This window comes from Perca flavescens, chromosome 2, assembly GCF_004354835.1.
Source record: "Perca flavescens isolate YP-PL-M2 chromosome 2, PFLA_1.0, whole genome shotgun sequence".
Lineage (NCBI taxonomy): Eukaryota > Metazoa > Chordata > Actinopteri > Perciformes > Percidae > Perca > Perca flavescens.
This window is the reverse complement of record NC_041332.1, coordinates 28,687,486-28,703,764: the sequence shown is the minus strand read 5'-3', so window position 1 is coordinate 28,703,764 and position 16,279 is coordinate 28,687,486. Positions and strand designations below refer to the sequence as shown.

At 42.4% G+C, this 16,279-nt stretch overlaps 1 protein-coding gene across 2 annotated transcripts in view; it reads left to right on the top strand.

The window, feature by feature from the left end:
• frem3 (Fras1 related extracellular matrix 3) overlaps positions 1-15,701 on the top strand; it is a 32,331-nt gene extending 16,630 nt beyond the window's left edge. For both annotated transcript variants that reach the window (XM_028595557.1, XM_028595549.1), the window contains 22 exons: positions 3,149-3,295; positions 4,569-4,799; positions 4,952-5,077; positions 5,680-5,931; positions 8,876-9,025; positions 9,112-9,321; positions 9,832-10,029; positions 10,107-10,271; positions 10,743-10,925; positions 11,045-11,175; positions 11,641-11,799; positions 11,894-12,197; positions 12,281-12,412; positions 12,516-12,847; positions 13,009-13,201; positions 13,290-13,394; positions 13,715-13,842; positions 13,944-14,078; positions 14,355-14,481; positions 14,599-14,786; positions 14,885-15,031; positions 15,125-15,701. In XM_028595557.1, coding sequence (XP_028451358.1) covers positions 3,149-3,295; positions 4,569-4,799; positions 4,952-5,077; positions 5,680-5,931; positions 8,876-9,025; positions 9,112-9,321; positions 9,832-10,029; positions 10,107-10,271; positions 10,743-10,925; positions 11,045-11,175; positions 11,641-11,799; positions 11,894-12,197; positions 12,281-12,412; positions 12,516-12,847; positions 13,009-13,201; positions 13,290-13,394; positions 13,715-13,842; positions 13,944-14,078; positions 14,355-14,481; positions 14,599-14,786; positions 14,885-15,031; positions 15,125-15,694 — 4,313 coding nt within the window. In that variant the 3' untranslated portion in view covers positions 15,695-15,701. The remainder of the gene's footprint in view (positions 1-3,148; positions 3,296-4,568; positions 4,800-4,951; positions 5,078-5,679; positions 5,932-8,875; positions 9,026-9,111; positions 9,322-9,831; positions 10,030-10,106; positions 10,272-10,742; positions 10,926-11,044; positions 11,176-11,640; positions 11,800-11,893; positions 12,198-12,280; positions 12,413-12,515; positions 12,848-13,008; positions 13,202-13,289; positions 13,395-13,714; positions 13,843-13,943; positions 14,079-14,354; positions 14,482-14,598; positions 14,787-14,884; positions 15,032-15,124) is intronic.
• Positions 15,702-16,279: the final 578 nt, after the last annotated feature.

The window sequence follows — 16,279 nt, the reverse complement described above, 5'->3', positions numbered from 1 at the left end:
ATCTGTGAATGAGATACATTCAATTCCCTGGGAAGGCTGAGGAAGAACTAGGAACAAAAAAGCATATGAAATTGGCATTTTGACTGACAGTATTAATTTTCGGCAAAAGTAACCACATGTACTGCTTGTACAGCAAAGAAACAGCACATGTTGACCACACAGTGTAATAAACCCACTGAGTGGAAAGGAGGCAGGAAAATGGCAGATGTTACTTCATCAGTGGTCTCTTGTTGGCTAAAATGTGGTGTGGGCATTCATTAAGTTCTGAAGGTTATTTGCCTATTAACGAAAAAAGGAAACTTAATATATATATATATATATATATATATATATATATATATATATATATATATATATATGATTGAAGGATTATTGTTTACCTTGGAAATTGCAGTTTGACAAACAATAAAGGACAAGATGAGCAAACTATCAGCTGATGCGACAAGATATGACTGAAAGCTCTGGTGCATTTCCAGTACGATAGGCTATACTGTGCTAATAGCTGTTTCTCAAACCAAAAGGAAATGTAATGTTTAATTGTAGCAATGACAATGAGTAAATTCTGTTTTGATTACAATGAAATTACCGGCAGTTAAATGTCAGGAAAAAATTGTTATATGACGACCATTCGTGCATTCCCATTACGCCATTTCACGTCATGTTACACCTTTGCCTCCAGTTCACATGCATATATCAGGTAGCACTTTTTCAGTCATCGGTAATTGCTAAATCTCTTAAAATCCATTTTTGTGTGCACTGGTGTCTGTCATTCAGCACAATATAGTCTAACAGTCTATGAAATACCAGTGCAATAATTGTGTTCTTGTCTCATTCATAAAAACTCCATTGTTTTACTCCTTGTGGCGATGCAGAAACTAAAGCTGCCTGATTGCTCAATGCCAAAACAGAGACAGCTTTTTGTCTCGGCCGTGTTCATTTGATAATCCTCGCTGATAGCCACTGACTAAGCTTCTCCTCATATCAGCTCCAAATAGGGACAGCTGCCAAGACACACTTTCTACAGCACAGAAACAATCTGATAATTGTAGTTCTTTTTTTAACTGTACATCAGGCCACAACAAGGAGTCTTCTAGTTGAGATGTGGATTTGATTCCTTCTTGGTTTAACAGGCATGTGAAGCAGTGCAGATTGAGTCTTATCAGTCAGGAGTTTATTGAGAATACAGTAACTGTTTCTAGTTGCTTCTGCACAAAATAAAACCAAGTCCTACTAAATGTTTTCTAAAATTGTCATTTTATGCATGTACTGTTTAAACACCTAAAGAATCTGGGGCGAGCAAAAACAGACACGATACATGTTTCCTGTATTTTTAGCCATGACTGTTGGAAACCTGAGCATGGAGTCTGGTCAAGGGTAGCTGTGCCCACTGGGCTCTGCTGCTCCATGTTGTCTGCCTTTAACCAGGCGTGGGCTTCACGACTGGAGTACATGCATTCATATGTCCATCTGTGTGTGGAAGGTGGCAGATAGAATAAGTATTTCTGCAGTTATTTGAATTTAAGATCATCTTTAGTCTACTCATGCCAGTAGAGATGTGGTTGAGTACTGTCATTGTCCCAGAAAATCCACTTGTTGCTATCAGTTTCATCTGACCATGCTTCTGTGAGTGGGGTCTGCCCCTGTGGTGACTCGGCCTGGTTTGGCTTCAGTGTTGACATGTGGGTTTGAGGAAGTGGCCTCCTTCCCATGCTGAATACGCACCCTCAACCCCCCTGTTTTTTCATTGTCCCCAGTCACATAGCATAAAAACGGCAGCCTCTTTCTTCCTCACTGAGGCAAAACTGAGCTCACTGCTGGTTTATTATGTGGACAGGGAGAAGCTCCTTGTCATTGTTCTCTATTTAATTTTTATTCAAGCTTGAAAAATGTTCTGTTCACCTGTGTGTTTTATAATTTCTAAGACATGTATTACACTGAATTAAAAAACTATTTGTTTAAAAAAAATACTGTCCCACCAAACTGCTGAAGGTTTCTTCTGAACCAATAAAGTTTCTTCACTTCTCTGACTGCTTTAGCAGAGTTAGGTCAGCAGGGCCGCTGCCAGTGTGATCAGCCGTGCAAGACTAAAGAGAGACAGCCCGCTCTAAAATCTCTGATCCAAAGAACCACTGAGCTTGACCCATTTCACATCAGAAGTCACAGGTCACCAGGCTCTTCTCACTGAAGTATAAGACATGAGGGCCTTTTGCCGCTGTTGTTAAAAAAACATTCAGATTATGTAGCAGAACCTATAATCTTAAATATCTCTGAAGCAGCCAGTTTCAAGTCAATGACCAAAACTGAGCTGACAGTTTGAGGGATTACATGAGTCATGAGATAGTACGGATTAAAGACAGGATTGGGTCTAAAATTGTGGATCAGTAGCAGGTGACTCTGAGTTTTGAGTGTTTTGTTCCGATGTGTGTTTTATGAGCATGGCTTCTTTTACGGATGATAAAGATGTACTAAATCAAGTTTATAAAGTGTTAAATTATTCAAACAGAGTTTGTCACACAATAAGATGTAGTGGGATAAAGAAAGGCTGTAATTTAAGAAAGGGGAAAGTTGTTAGAAGTATGTCTTTGTGGTCACTAAGGGAGCAAACAGAAGCCTCACTGCTCTCACTTAAACTTCACCTTGTTCAAGAGGGAGAGCGACAGAGCGTGGACATGATGGGGTGACACAGATTTACAAGAGGCCAGCTCATTAAAGAAACCATACTATGACAGAAATTTTCCATAAATAGACCATATATATCTATGTTTGCACATGCCCCATTTAGGATTGAGAATACGAAACAGCATTATGCAGATGGTGGATGTGAATTGGAGGAAATGAGAAGAAAGGCAAGTCTTTTTGAGGCCCGGTAAAGTGAGGTCTAGGAAAGCCCTGGCATTAAGTTATCATGTTTCTCTTCCAAAATTAAAATGCCCCTTTTGATTCCTTGTTATCCCTGAGCCCAGAGCAGATTGCAGTTTATATGCCTCAGTGGCTCCTAACATGAAAAAAATAGTTTGCTCATTGTACTGTGCTGTGGAGGAGGTCTAAATGAAGCATTAGGCAAGGCAAGGCAGATTGTATAGCACATTTCAGCAACTTTCAATTTCCCTGTTGCAATAAGCTTTTTGCATTTTTTTTCTGTTTTTAGGTGGAAACAAACTAAAGCCTCAGCCATTCCGGCTCAACTGGGCCTGGATATCTCTGGAGAGAGAATACTATTTAGTGGATGAGGACGCCAAATTCCTGGAGGTCACACTCAAACGCAGAGGCTACCTGGGAGAAACCTCCTTCGTCAGTAAGTGTTGACAGTCTTTATATTTTAAATAATGACTAATAATACTATCTATATACTTTATATGTATGTACTATCTATAGTGACTTTTACTAAGATAAGATAAACCTTTATTATCATTGCACAGAGACCCATACGAAAATTGTGAGTGCCACAGCTGTAGGTGCATTAAAGATAGTAAATATACATAATAAATAGCTAAAAACAAGAATAATTTAAGATATAAAAAACACTAAACGACCGGACAGGAAAAATATTTCATATGGTGTATGTTATTGGTTTGGATCTGTGTTAAGTGTTCTAATGGCCCAATGGAAAGAAACTGTTTTTCAATCTGTTTGTTCTGGATGTTATGCTCCTGTACCTCCACCCAGAGGGAAGAAGGCTGAGCTAAGGATGTCATAGAGATAGAATTATTATATTTATGGATTAGATATAGTTAAGAGTTCTCAACAAAAAATACGTTTTATGTTTCTTATTTTTCTCTGGTTTCCTGTCAGCAATAAACTGATATGATGATGACATTACACAACATGCCCTTATTAAACTGACAGTTTCACAAAGGATTATTGCCCCTTAAACTGTTTCCTTTAATGGTATTATGTTATTTATGTGCCATTTTAATGGCCAGCATTGCTATAAAACATCAGCTTAACCCTCTCATTTAAAATCTCTGCAGATTCATGTTAATCTGCAGGATGTCCTCAGTATATCCCTACACTTTAACTGGAGATAACTCCAAACCAACACAAATAACAATGTTTTGCAAATTTTTTGTCTTCTTGTTTGACTGGCGCTCCATTTCCTCGCTTGTCTGAAAGAGGTCTGATTGAGAGCACATATAACCTTTCCTGGTAAAGGTCACAAGGAAATGTCAACATGCTGGTCTGTTTGGCTGCATCACACTTGCTTGCGACAGATTTATGACAACATATGTTACCAACATGTACACTTCCGTCTTTGAAGAGGCAAGTAGATTGTAAAGGAACAAACAAGAAACATTATAGCTGCAGATTGTATAAACCCAGAAAATGTGTTAGAAAAAAATACATGTACATTGACTTTAGTGGTTTTTGACCGACAGAATCCATTCGCCACACCTACTGGCCTAAAATAGGGTTAGGGTTAAAAAAGAATTAAGGTAGATTGACTTCTGTGGTTTTTTACATCATTCACCATACTAAAATAGTGCTCTCACAACTCTCATAGCTACTTAAATCAGCAATTAAATCTCTTTTCACTTGGAGCTCAAAACATGTACATCTCTGTTCTTCAGGTATTGCCACCAAGGATGGAACAGCAGAGAAGGACAAAGACTTCCGTGGCAAAGCCCAGAAGCAGGTCCAGTTCAACCCCGGCCAGACTACGGCAACCTGGAAGGTGAAGATCTTCACAGACCAGGAGTTTGAGACCTCAGAGACTTTCGAAATACAACTGTCAGACCCGGTCATGGCTGTGCTGGAGTTTCCTGACACCGCAACAGTCGAGATTGTGGATCCTGGAGATGGTAGGAATCTAAGAATCAAGTTTATTTAAACAAAGCCTCACCACCATAACTGCTGCCTTTTTAATTGAAAGACTTAAATAGATGTATTATTGAATGAGAGCAGTTCTTATATAAACAGCTTCTCATCATTTGTGTTTTCTTTTCCAAAACAGAATCCACTGTCTACATTCCTCAAGCAGAGTTTAAGATTGAGGAGGATGTTGGAGAGCTTTTAGTGCCGGTGCGGCGCTCAGGAGATGCCAGCCAGGAACTCATGGTCGTTTGTTTCACTCAGCAAGGTGAGATTAACCTGTTTGTAATTATTGTGGCTGTGGCTCAGGAGGTAGGGCAGTTTTCCTTTGTTTGTTTGTTTGTCTGTTTGTGTGTGTGTGTGTGTGTGTGTGTGTGTGTGTGTGTGTGTGTGTGTGTGTGTGTGTGTGTGTGTGTGTGTGTGTGTGTGTGTGTGTGTGTGTGTGTGTGTGTGTGTGTGTGTGTTCACTTAAGTTTAAGTTGTCTTTGGATTACAAAAGGATGACAAAAATAAGTACAGAATATCAAAAGTTCCAAGATTACATGTAAATAATAACACTTACCAATGAATGGTAATTAAAGTGTAGGTAACAGAAAATGTAAACGTGGGAAGCTACTTTTTCTTATACGTCCATTTTTTTATTGTTCTCTATTTATTTTGACATTTTGAAACAGTTGTTCAGCTGTACTACATTGCCTTTATTGTTATTTTCACTTACTATTTTAGCTATTTTTATGTATTATATTAAAGTAACATTCTCTTTGTGTAACCTTTTCTCTTTTGCATTCTATGACTTTATGCTGCTAGCAACCCAACAATGACAACTGAAGTTGAATCTCCTGTCCTCTCTCTGTTCCCATAATTCCTCAGCCACCGCCACTGGCACCATACCCAGCACTGTGCTGTCCTACTCTGACTACATCACCCGACCTGAGGACCACAACAGTGTGCTGCGTTTTGACAAGGATGAGCGGGAGAAACTCTGTCGCATCATCATCATTGATGACTCCCTGTATGAGGAGGAAGAGAGCTTCAACGTCAGCCTCAGCATGCCTATGGGCGGCCAGGTGGGCGCCAACTTCCCTACTGCCAAGATCACCATCTTGGCAGACAGCGATGATGGTGAGTGAAGTCGGTGTTGGATGAGCTTGTTCTGTTCTCTCACCCCAGAAAACGTATAGATAGATGTGGTTACAGTGCTACTGACATCATGGTGGCAGCTGCGGGTGATCCTGTTGGTCAGAGCCCCTTTGATGTTCTATTTTGCCATTTTGGTATCTGCACACTATTAATCCACCAAAAGTGCACAGGCGGCAGTATAGTCGCCGAAACAAAAGCCCTGGATTCTGTACTTGCCTTAGTGGCTTTAGGTACAGTATTTTCAGGTCCATTACCCTTTCTGTGCCTGGGTCTAAAGCTTTGTTTACACACTTTGCTTCATTTATCCACCATATTCTGTCTGCCTGTGTCTGTCTGTCTGAGTGTTTAAAACAAGATAACAATAGACAGGTGTTGAGATGGAGAATGGCGGCCTCAGTTGATGTTATGCTACGCTGTAGCCTGTCTGACAGATAAAAGGGCTTTAAAACCTCACTGTGCTCCTCAAGCGACCCCCAGTCCTTATTGGCATTCAGGGGAGCTCAGGGGAAACAGAGGGCATGCCTTTGTCTGCAGGGACCAAAAGGCAGGTGGTGGAGAGAGAGGGACTATTGTGCAGGGAATCCAATTGACTGGCATGTTTTTCCTCTTTCCCCTGTTTGATGGTATTCAAGGCTACGTTGCCGGTTTCTGTTAAAGATATAATACTTTTAACTTAAGAAGGAATGCAGTTTTTTTTAAAGTTATAAATCACTAATACATCGTTGATTTGATTTGATCCATCAAAGAATATGTCTTAACAAATTTGACAATTTGTAGCCCCAAAATTTAAAAAAAAAATCCCTGAGGCCCTTCTTGTCTTTTTTTTGCTACCAGTAATAGCAGTCATTTTGTCTTCCTCACCTTTCTCCTCTGTATCTCCAACCTTTCACTGAGGCAAATTTTCTGGACTTGCTTGTTGTAGTGACAGACGTCCTTGCGGAGAAAGCATCCCTCCCGAACAATTTGGAACAGGAGTACAATTGAACTTTATGTAAAAATAATCAGCGTGCATTCCCAGACGTAAAGAGACAAGAGAAGACTCCTCTGTGTAAACCTCTATTGTGGTTTTACTTCTTGGTGGGTCCTGAAGTAACACCCCATCATAAATCTGGTTCAGAGAGAGAGAGAGAGAGAGAGTGTGTGTGTGTGTGTGTGTGTGTGTGTGTGTGTGTGTGTGTGTGTGTGTGTGTGTGTGTGTGTGTGTGTGTGTGTGTGTGTGTGTGTGTGTGTGTGTGTGCGTGCGTGCGTTTGCGTGCGTGCATGCCTGTCAGAGTAAACTTGTGGTTTGGACTCTTGCCAACATCGAGTCTCCATTGTCACTGTATTTGTTTGGCTCTTCCTCCCACTATATTTTAGGTTGCCATGTTGGCACTCATTGCCCCATATAACCCCCCTTCTCATTCTCCCTTGTACTAAATAGCTGCCTTGGAGGCGGTGAGGCATTGAAAGAGTGCCAGAAATCCACCCTTCAGCATCAGTTGCCTGTTGCAGCATCTGTCGAATTCTAAATCTAGATCTGCAAATTCTGATTAAGCACCAATAACTGAGAGCAACTCTGTGTTTTAGCCTATGGTCATCAAACATTTATAAAGACAAAATAAAATATATCTGTATTTGATCGGTCTAAAGTCAAATTACAATATCCCAAACTCATTCATTGCCACACATGGTCTATATATATGTCAATATCAGCCACAGCCCCAATTCAACTTTTCATTTGTAAGAGGAATAATGTTTTGTTTCTCCTTTCAATTCTGTCAGTTCTTTAAAAAAGAGATGCAGCTGTTTTTAACTTCAGGACTGTGTTCCTGGCAGCACCTTTATTTATTTAAGTTGTCACTAATGGCTTTAATAATGCTTTGAAAATTACTTAAAAGCCAATAATGTGGACAACTTTGGGGTTGCCAAGTTGTGAAAAAATACTCCTGAAGCTCTTTAATTCATCAGGATTGATCAGGGTGGATTTATTAATGAATTGTAATCATTTATAACTGCAGATTTGATCGTTTATTATAAATGAAAAACCTTGAGCATTCATTTATATATTACCAATATATAATCCTGCATAATTACCAAAAACAAATTTTACATTTTTACACACATTTACTAATTACTACTTACAAACCTTTTATAAAGAGTGCATTTTTGTTAAATTAGCACCATAATTTACACTAAAAATGTCTCTGTCTCTCTGTCTGTCTTTTCTCTCTTAGTTTATAGTCCAAAAAGCTAAAGTTCTGAGTTTGTGCTGTTATCAGTGGATCTCTAAGAGCACTGACTGAAAAACTGCTTTATACAGAAGTGAGAAGAGATGAATTGACAATGTGTTCCAGGGGTCTGAATTCTTGCCCTCTGCCTTGCAAAATGTAGGGTTACCTCTCTGTCTCTGCCAAACCGTCGCCATACTGCTTATCAGCTGCTCTATCATCAGAAACTGGGAACATCCCTTCACTCATGCACACACAAGCACACGCCTTATTCTTCAGGTGTATCCTCAGCCCTTTGGCGTTGAGTTCAGACAGAGCTGTCTGGATTTAGATAAGTGGGGGAGGAAGGTTGAAGGAGAACAGGATAAGAGGGATGACAGCTCTCTTCCTGTGCTGAGTCAGAAAATTAGGGAGTTTGCTCAGCCATTCATGCCAATTTGTCCCTGAACACAGCTCGAATAAAAGCTTATGTTGCTATTGTAGTGATGATAAATGTATTTCATGTGCTGTTTTGGAACTACTGGCATGGTTATTTCACCTACAAAAGTGCTGGCCCCTTAAAGCTTTAGGGGGGGTGGTCACGGAAGGCTTGTATCATGTGGACGCGCCAACAGTTTTGTTGTCATTACTTAGAATTCCTCATGGGGGCGACAGAAACTACGTACTATAGCTTTAATCGTTTACCCATTGCAATTTCCTATTATTCCCAAATCCCATAGAGCCCTCGCTGTATTTTGGGGAACCTGAGTATGTCGCGGATGAGAGTTCAGGCTACGTTGAGGTCAAGGTCTGGAGGACAGGGACCGACCTGTCTAAGACGGCTACTGTCACTGTGCGCTCCAGGAAGAGCGAGCCTGTCTCTGCAGAAGGTAAAATCAGCAGTGCCACAGAATCAACGGCATTTAGCTATGATTTTGCATTACAGTTAGTTCATGGTTTCCTCTCTATCTGGCAGCTGGACTGGACTATGTTGGCATTAGTCGCAACTTAGACTTTGCTCCTGGAGTGACAATGCAGACATTCAGGGTGACCATCCTGGATGATCTGGGTCAGCCGGAGCTGGAGGGGCCGGAGACCTTTGACCTGGTGTTACGGATGCCCATGAATGCTGTGCTGGGAGAACCGAGCAAGACCACCATCACCATTAATGATACAGTCACTGACGGTGAGTGTCAAGCACACATACAAAACTTAATTGTGTATGGTATGTTCCAAGCCTACAGTGACTTTAAAGTAGAGTCTATATGATGTGATTAGTTTAAAATGAATGCACTGAAATATGATCATTTAGGTACAATTCTAGAAAAACATATTTATTTTGATCCCCCTAATTATCATTGCATAAACAATTAAGACATTGTTTGAAACACGCAGTAATCCTGTTTTTTAGAGAAAATAAGGATATTTAAGTATTTATTGATTAATATAATAAAGCATTTACAAAGTGATTATACAAATCCTTAGGTGGTTTGTTAATGTTGTGGTCAATTTCCTGGTATGGGTCTAAAGTTGCTTTTGTAAATTTATGAATAACGGTTTAAACTTAAGACAATCAAAATTACATTTTTGCTTTTAACAATTTAATTTTTTTAATTATTTTAGATTTTTTTAGTGAAAATCACAGTCATTTGCTTCACTCAAACACAGTGAAATAAACCGACTGCTGTCTTTACAGTGCCAAAGGTTCAGTTTAAGGAAGGAAGCTACAAGGTGGATGAGTCTGATGGGGAGGTAACAGCCATAGTGTACCGCAGTGGAGACATTAGCCTCCGGTCCACAGTGCGCTGTTACACTCGCCAAGGGTCTGCCCAAGTCATGATGGACTACAGTGAAAGACCCAATACTGACGCATCAATCATAACTTTCCTACCAGGTAAGACCTTGCCTATCCCTCTTAATCTCTCTGTCCCAGCAGCACTTTTTCCAAGTATGTTGACCATTTTCCTCCAGGTGAAACTGAGAAGCCGTGTGTGGTCAGCCTGATGGACGATTCCGTCCATGAAGACGATGAAGAGTTCCGTCTCGTCCTGGGAACTCCCAAGAGCAAGTCTCCTTATGGAGCTTCTATCGGGGAGCAGAAGGAAGCGCTGGTCACAGTCACAGACGGGAAAGACAGTATGTACTTTACCAACATAAAAAAAAAATTTAATTAATATAAATATTTCAAATAACCAAGAGAATGGCTGTATCATATAGATGAAACCAACAGGAATAAACAATGTGTGTGGAAAATAAAAACACCTCCCTTATGAACTTTTGCTGAGCTGTCCTTGAGCAAAGCACTTCACTCCTGTGAAACTCTGGAGAGAGTTTTGTACCGGGCAGGCTACAAATATGAAACTGGATGATGCTGCAAATAAGTGCAAATTAATTTGACATTTATACATCATAAAACGATGTATAGAACCTGAAAAAAGTATTTTGCTGCATCTAAAAAGACGGAATTGCCAACAACGGCAACTACGTTTAGGTTTTGTGTGTTCATCTGTTCTTGTAAACTACTCAGTTTGTACATTTGAGAAAATAACTACAGTATGTAGATGTTGTTTTGGCTCATTTGTAATTCAAATGTTCTTCCTGTTCTAGAGCCCATCATCCGTTTCTCTGAGATCAAATACAGTGTACGTGAACCTCAGGTCAAAGGTGACGTGGCTATAGTGAAGCTTCCCATCCTGCGCGTTGGAGACACCTCCAAGGTCTCAGTGGTGAGAGTGCACACCAAGGACGGCTCTGCAACCTCCGGAGAAGACTACAACCCGCTGTCAGAAGGTAAGAACGTGGTTTGGTGGCTGCAAAGTGACGCAGTAGCTTGCACAGTGCCTCTTGATATGAATTTACATTGGAGATATGTTTTGATCAATACTCACTTCACTGTCTCTGTGTCTAAGATGTTGAGTTCAAAGAGGGTGAGACGGAACACTTTGTGGAGATTGAGATCCTGTATGACGGTCAGAGAGAGATGAGAGAGGCCTTCACTGTACACATGAAGCCTGATGACAACATGGTGGCAGAAATACAGGTGACACAGAGGTTACACAGCACATACACACCAACAAATATAAACCAGTAGCGAGTCCTACATGTGCACATGTACTGTGCTGCATATCTACACGCGTGAGCATGCGCCCCTGTCATGTCAGCCTGTGCTAAAATAGCCAGGCAGCAGCTGGCATTGCTGTCAGCAGGCCTGAACCACAGAGTCTTATAAAAAGCCTTTCCCTCTGGAATGAGATGCTGAGGGGAATGTCCCAGCAGAGCCAAACAGTAGACAAACCTATTAACAGAACTGCAAGATTCTCTCTACTTTACATTGGGCATGTACTGCTCACATGACAAATTCAGATATGTTAGGTACCACAATTTGAGGAAGATATATTAGAGGAATGATGAAAGAATGTTATACTTTGGCATGAATGATCAATGCGATTGGTGGATTTAAAGTCTTGAGCTAACGATGCATTTCCTTTTTTCCTTTTTTTGCTAGATGAACAAGGCCATTGTGTACATTGAGGAGATGGACAGTGTGGCAGATGTTACCTTCCCTGCCGTGCCCCAGGTGGTTTCCCTGCTAATGTATGATGACACAGCTAAATCCAAAGACAAGCCCCACCCGCCGAATGGATACCCTGTTGTGTGTGTGACGGTGAGTGCAATGCCTCTGCTGCTTTTGAAAGCCACACACACCTCCAAATTTCTTTAATTTTTCACTTGCCATCTGTCTTGTCATCCCTTTGCAGGCTTGCAACCCTAAGTACCACGACTTTGACAAAACCGGTTCCATCTGCTCCGCGGAGAACATCAACGACACTCTCACTCAGTATCGCTGGCTGGTCAGCGCCCCCACCGGGTCAGATGGAGTGACCAGCCCCATGAGGGAGGTGGACACTAACACTTTCTTCACCAACACCAAGTCCATCACTTTGGATTCAATCTACTTCCAGGCCGGTTCAAGGGTTCAGTGTGCTGCAAGAGCCTTCAATGCCAATGGAGATGCCGGTCTGGAGCTGTCCAGTCCCATTGCTGTGATCAGCAAGGAGGAGGGTGAGTGAAAGACTGATGCAACAGCCCCAAATATGTATTTGGTATAGAGTTCATTGGTTGAACCGACTTCTACCTCTTTGCAGGTATGTGTCAGCCTCGTATCCCAGGCACTGTTGGAGCTGAACCTTTCTCTGCTAAGATCCGCTACACCGGTCCAGATGACCCAGACTTCCCCAACCTTGTGAAACTGACTATCAACATGCCTCACATGGATGGTGAGCAGTAAAATTGTGTTGCAACCATTGATATATATAGTCTTTAATGTTCAGTAACTAGAGAAAGACACAATAAATAAACATGTTTTTTGACCCTCAACAGGTATGTTACCAGTGATCTCCACAAGACCTCTGTCCAACTTTGAGCTCACCCTGAGCCCAGACGGCACACGTGTGGGCAACCATCGCTGCTCCAACTTGCTGGATTTTAATGAGATCCAAACGGGCCACGGCTTCATCACAGATGCAACGAAGAACCCTGAAATCATTGGCGAGACATCACCCTACCAGTACAGCCCGGTCATGCGCTCAGCCAACTCTCTGCGCTTCTACAGGAACCTCAACTTGGAGGCCTGCCTCTGGGAGTTCACCACTTACTACGACATGTCAGAGCTGCTGAATGACTGTGGCGGCTCCATAGGCACCGATGGACAGGTAGGACATACAAAAGAAAAACACTAAAGGCCCCGTCAGACCAGCATTTACCGATCAGTGGATTCTCTTCTGGGTTTGAAGTAAATCCATTAAACTCACAAAGAGATACTACTACAGATCCTACATTATCCTTGACAATGACTAATTCATCTCTTATTTAGGTGCTGAACCTGGTCCAGTCCTACGTCACCCTGCGTGTTCCTCTGTTTGTGTCCTACGTCTTCCACTCTCCAGTGGCTGTGGGAGGCTGGCAGCACTTTGACCTGCAGTCAGAGCTCAAACTCACCTTTGTGTACGATACTGCTATCCTGTGGCAGGACGGCATCGGCAGCCCGCCTGAGGCTGAGCTACAAGGTATATTCTTTTAGACCGATGCTGCTCCCTGCTGGTGCTTACAGTCCATTTGTGAAGCGCTGTAAAACTGTGTTCTCTTTTCTCGTAGGAGCCATGTACCCAACCAGTATGCGTATAAATGAGGAGGGACGTCTGGTGGTCAACTTCAAGACAGAGGCCCGCTTCAGGGGACAGTTTGTTATGTCTCATTCAGGTAAGAGGGCGGCGCCCACACACACATGCCCTAAAACCAACCAGTCTGGTCATTCTATACAGCGACCTCCTATTGGATTACCCTGTGGCTAAAATCCTCTCTTCATCTATTTCTGGAGTTCCACATTAGGGGTCCTTCCTGTGTGAAAGTGCCAGAGGTCATTTTAGCAAATGTCAAAATGACCCTTCAGCGTTTACAGTTAGGAAGCAAGTGGCACAAACAATGTAAAGGGTCACTCTTTAAATACAAAAGTAGACACTGTTGCTAGTTCTAGTTTGAACAAAATGCAGCTTTAAAGATTTATGACTGTCTGTTTTCAGGAACCAGCGTGTCATCCATGGTGATGTGTGCCGACCACCCTGGGCTGACGTTCACTCTCGCCCTGGTCAGGACCGAGCCCACTTACAACCAGCCCATGCAGCAGTGGAGTTTTGTCTCAGACTTTGCTGTGAGTCGACGTGTAATCAAAGCTTGCCAGCTTTGGTGAAATTATCATAAACTTTATAGACAGTCTTGACATTGTTTCTATGTTTTTTGTGTGACTTCTAGGTGCGAGACTACTCTGGGACCTACACAGTGAAGTTGATCGCCTGCATTGCATCACCTAATGGGGAGTTCAGCATCCCTCCTGTCTGCCACCCAAGAGAGCCACTTACGTTTGACATGGACATTCGCTTCCAGCAGGTTAGTCTTAAGATTCTGACAAAAATTATCTAGTTCTAGGTTCTGGCTCCAAAGCAAAGAACACAGATGTTTTTTTTTAAAGATTACACTGCAAGAAATACCATCTTAACAATCATTAAGACTTTAATAACATTTAATTGTTTCCAGGGCAGTTAACATTTGTCAGGAAAAGTTTACAACATTTACTACAAAATATCTCAAGATTGGTGCCATCTGCCGCTTTCATTACCACCCAGAATAGGTTCTTTGTACGGTAACTCTTGTTCTGTGCTCCAGGTGAGTGACCCAGTTGCAGCTGAGTTTAGCCTCAACACTCAGATGTTCCTGCTGTCCAAGAAGGAGTTGTGGTTGTCTGACGGCTCCATGGGCTTTGGAGAAGGAACTGATGCTGCTTTCTCAGATGGTATTACAACACTGCCACCCAGTGGATTTTAGTAAACATTACAGCTGAGAACCATTTACCTTCTGAGGATCCCGTGTTGTAGTGCCACTTAACCATTTCATCTGTTCTTTGCTTCAGGTTCCATGATCTACGGTCGTGTGATGGTGGACCCTGTCCAGAACCTCGGTGACTCCTTCTCCTGCAGCATTGAGAAAGTCTTCCTCTGCACTGGAGCAGATGGCTACGTTCCTAAGTATAACCCAACCAACAAGGAGTACGGCTGCCTGGCAGACGCGCCTTCTCTGCTTTACAGATTCAAAATCCTGGTGAGATGCAATGAAACCACAAAGACAATACTTGAAGGTGTTGTGCAGGCCAAAAGAAAAGTAGAGGTCATTTCTGATTTCTGTGTGTTGTTCTGAAGGACAAGGCCCAGCCAGAGACTCAAGCTACAGTATTTGGTGATGTTGCTTTTAAGGCCACACTGGCTCAAGACACACCTGGAGGTCTGCCTTTGGTCAGACAACCAGGATCAGATGGCTTCTCTCTCTCCTCATCTCCACTTTTCCAGGTCTGTATAATTCCCTAAATTACATTATATTCGTGCATTGCATGAACACCTACATACAGAAGAAACGGACTCAAACATGCATTTCTTCTGCAGGTGGCTGCTGGTCGGGAATGGTTCATCCACACTATTTACACAGTCCGCTCCAGAGAAAATGCCAACCGCAACATTGGCAAACGCAGTGTGGAGTACCTGCATCACAGCATGTCCTCTGTCGAGCAGCCCGAGACCTCCAACATGGCCACCCACCGCCACCGCCGTGCCGCCCCTGCGCTTTCTGACCTTGGTGTGGCCCAGGACATCGGTGTAGAAAACAACCGGGGCACCAACATCCAGCACATCGCTCTAGACCGAGCAGACCGCATGGTGGTCAGCCAGCGCCAGCCCTGGTCCCCTAACCGTGACCCCCTCCTGGACCGCCCCCTGCTGGAAAGTTCTGGCAGAGAACTGGCTGACACCTCCACCGTGCCCATGTTAGTGGGCCTCGCAGGTATGATCCTTCTCATCTGCCTCATTGCCACCGTTGTCATTCTGCTGCTGTGGCGCAAGAAGAGGGAAAAGAAGACCCAGTTCCCTCCTTACACCACCTCCTCTTCTTCTGCCTACAATGGCTACAGCCAAGGCCCAGCGGGCATGTGGAGCAGCTCAGACAACTCTGAGGTCTAGATGTGGACCCCCCTCTTCACCTCAAACACCTGCCCCCTATTAAAAAGACTATGATAGTCTCCTCCACCATTGTGCCTTCAAAGCCCAACTATTGTAGCACTGAATAGAGCCCAGTACAACCTGTGGACAGCACAATATGTCAGTGCTTGGGGCCTACATGCAGAGAATGCACCAGAGTTTTGGGAGGCTTATTGATCTCTGATTAGGGTTAGTTCTAGCTGTAATGTACTGTAGGTTTTTGCCTTTTTTGCTTAGAATTGCGGTAGAATCATGGATGTACGAAGAAGCCTCTCACAATGATTCACCTTCTTCATTGGTTGCCAAGTTGTAAAATATCCCACTTGATCCAGTGTTTGCAAATGCATGAAAATCCCAATTTAGTAAATACAATTATTTCACGTATAAATAGGCAAACATGTTTAAATTTCATGAAAGAAAATAATTTTCTGTATTCCTCCTTTAAAAATAACTAGTTTACCAAGTTTTTTTATTACTGTAATTCACTGTGTTCATTATTTTTTTGTGGAGAGTAGAGCAAAATGGATTGAATGTTAGTTGAGCTGACCTTAATGAATGATGTGATAC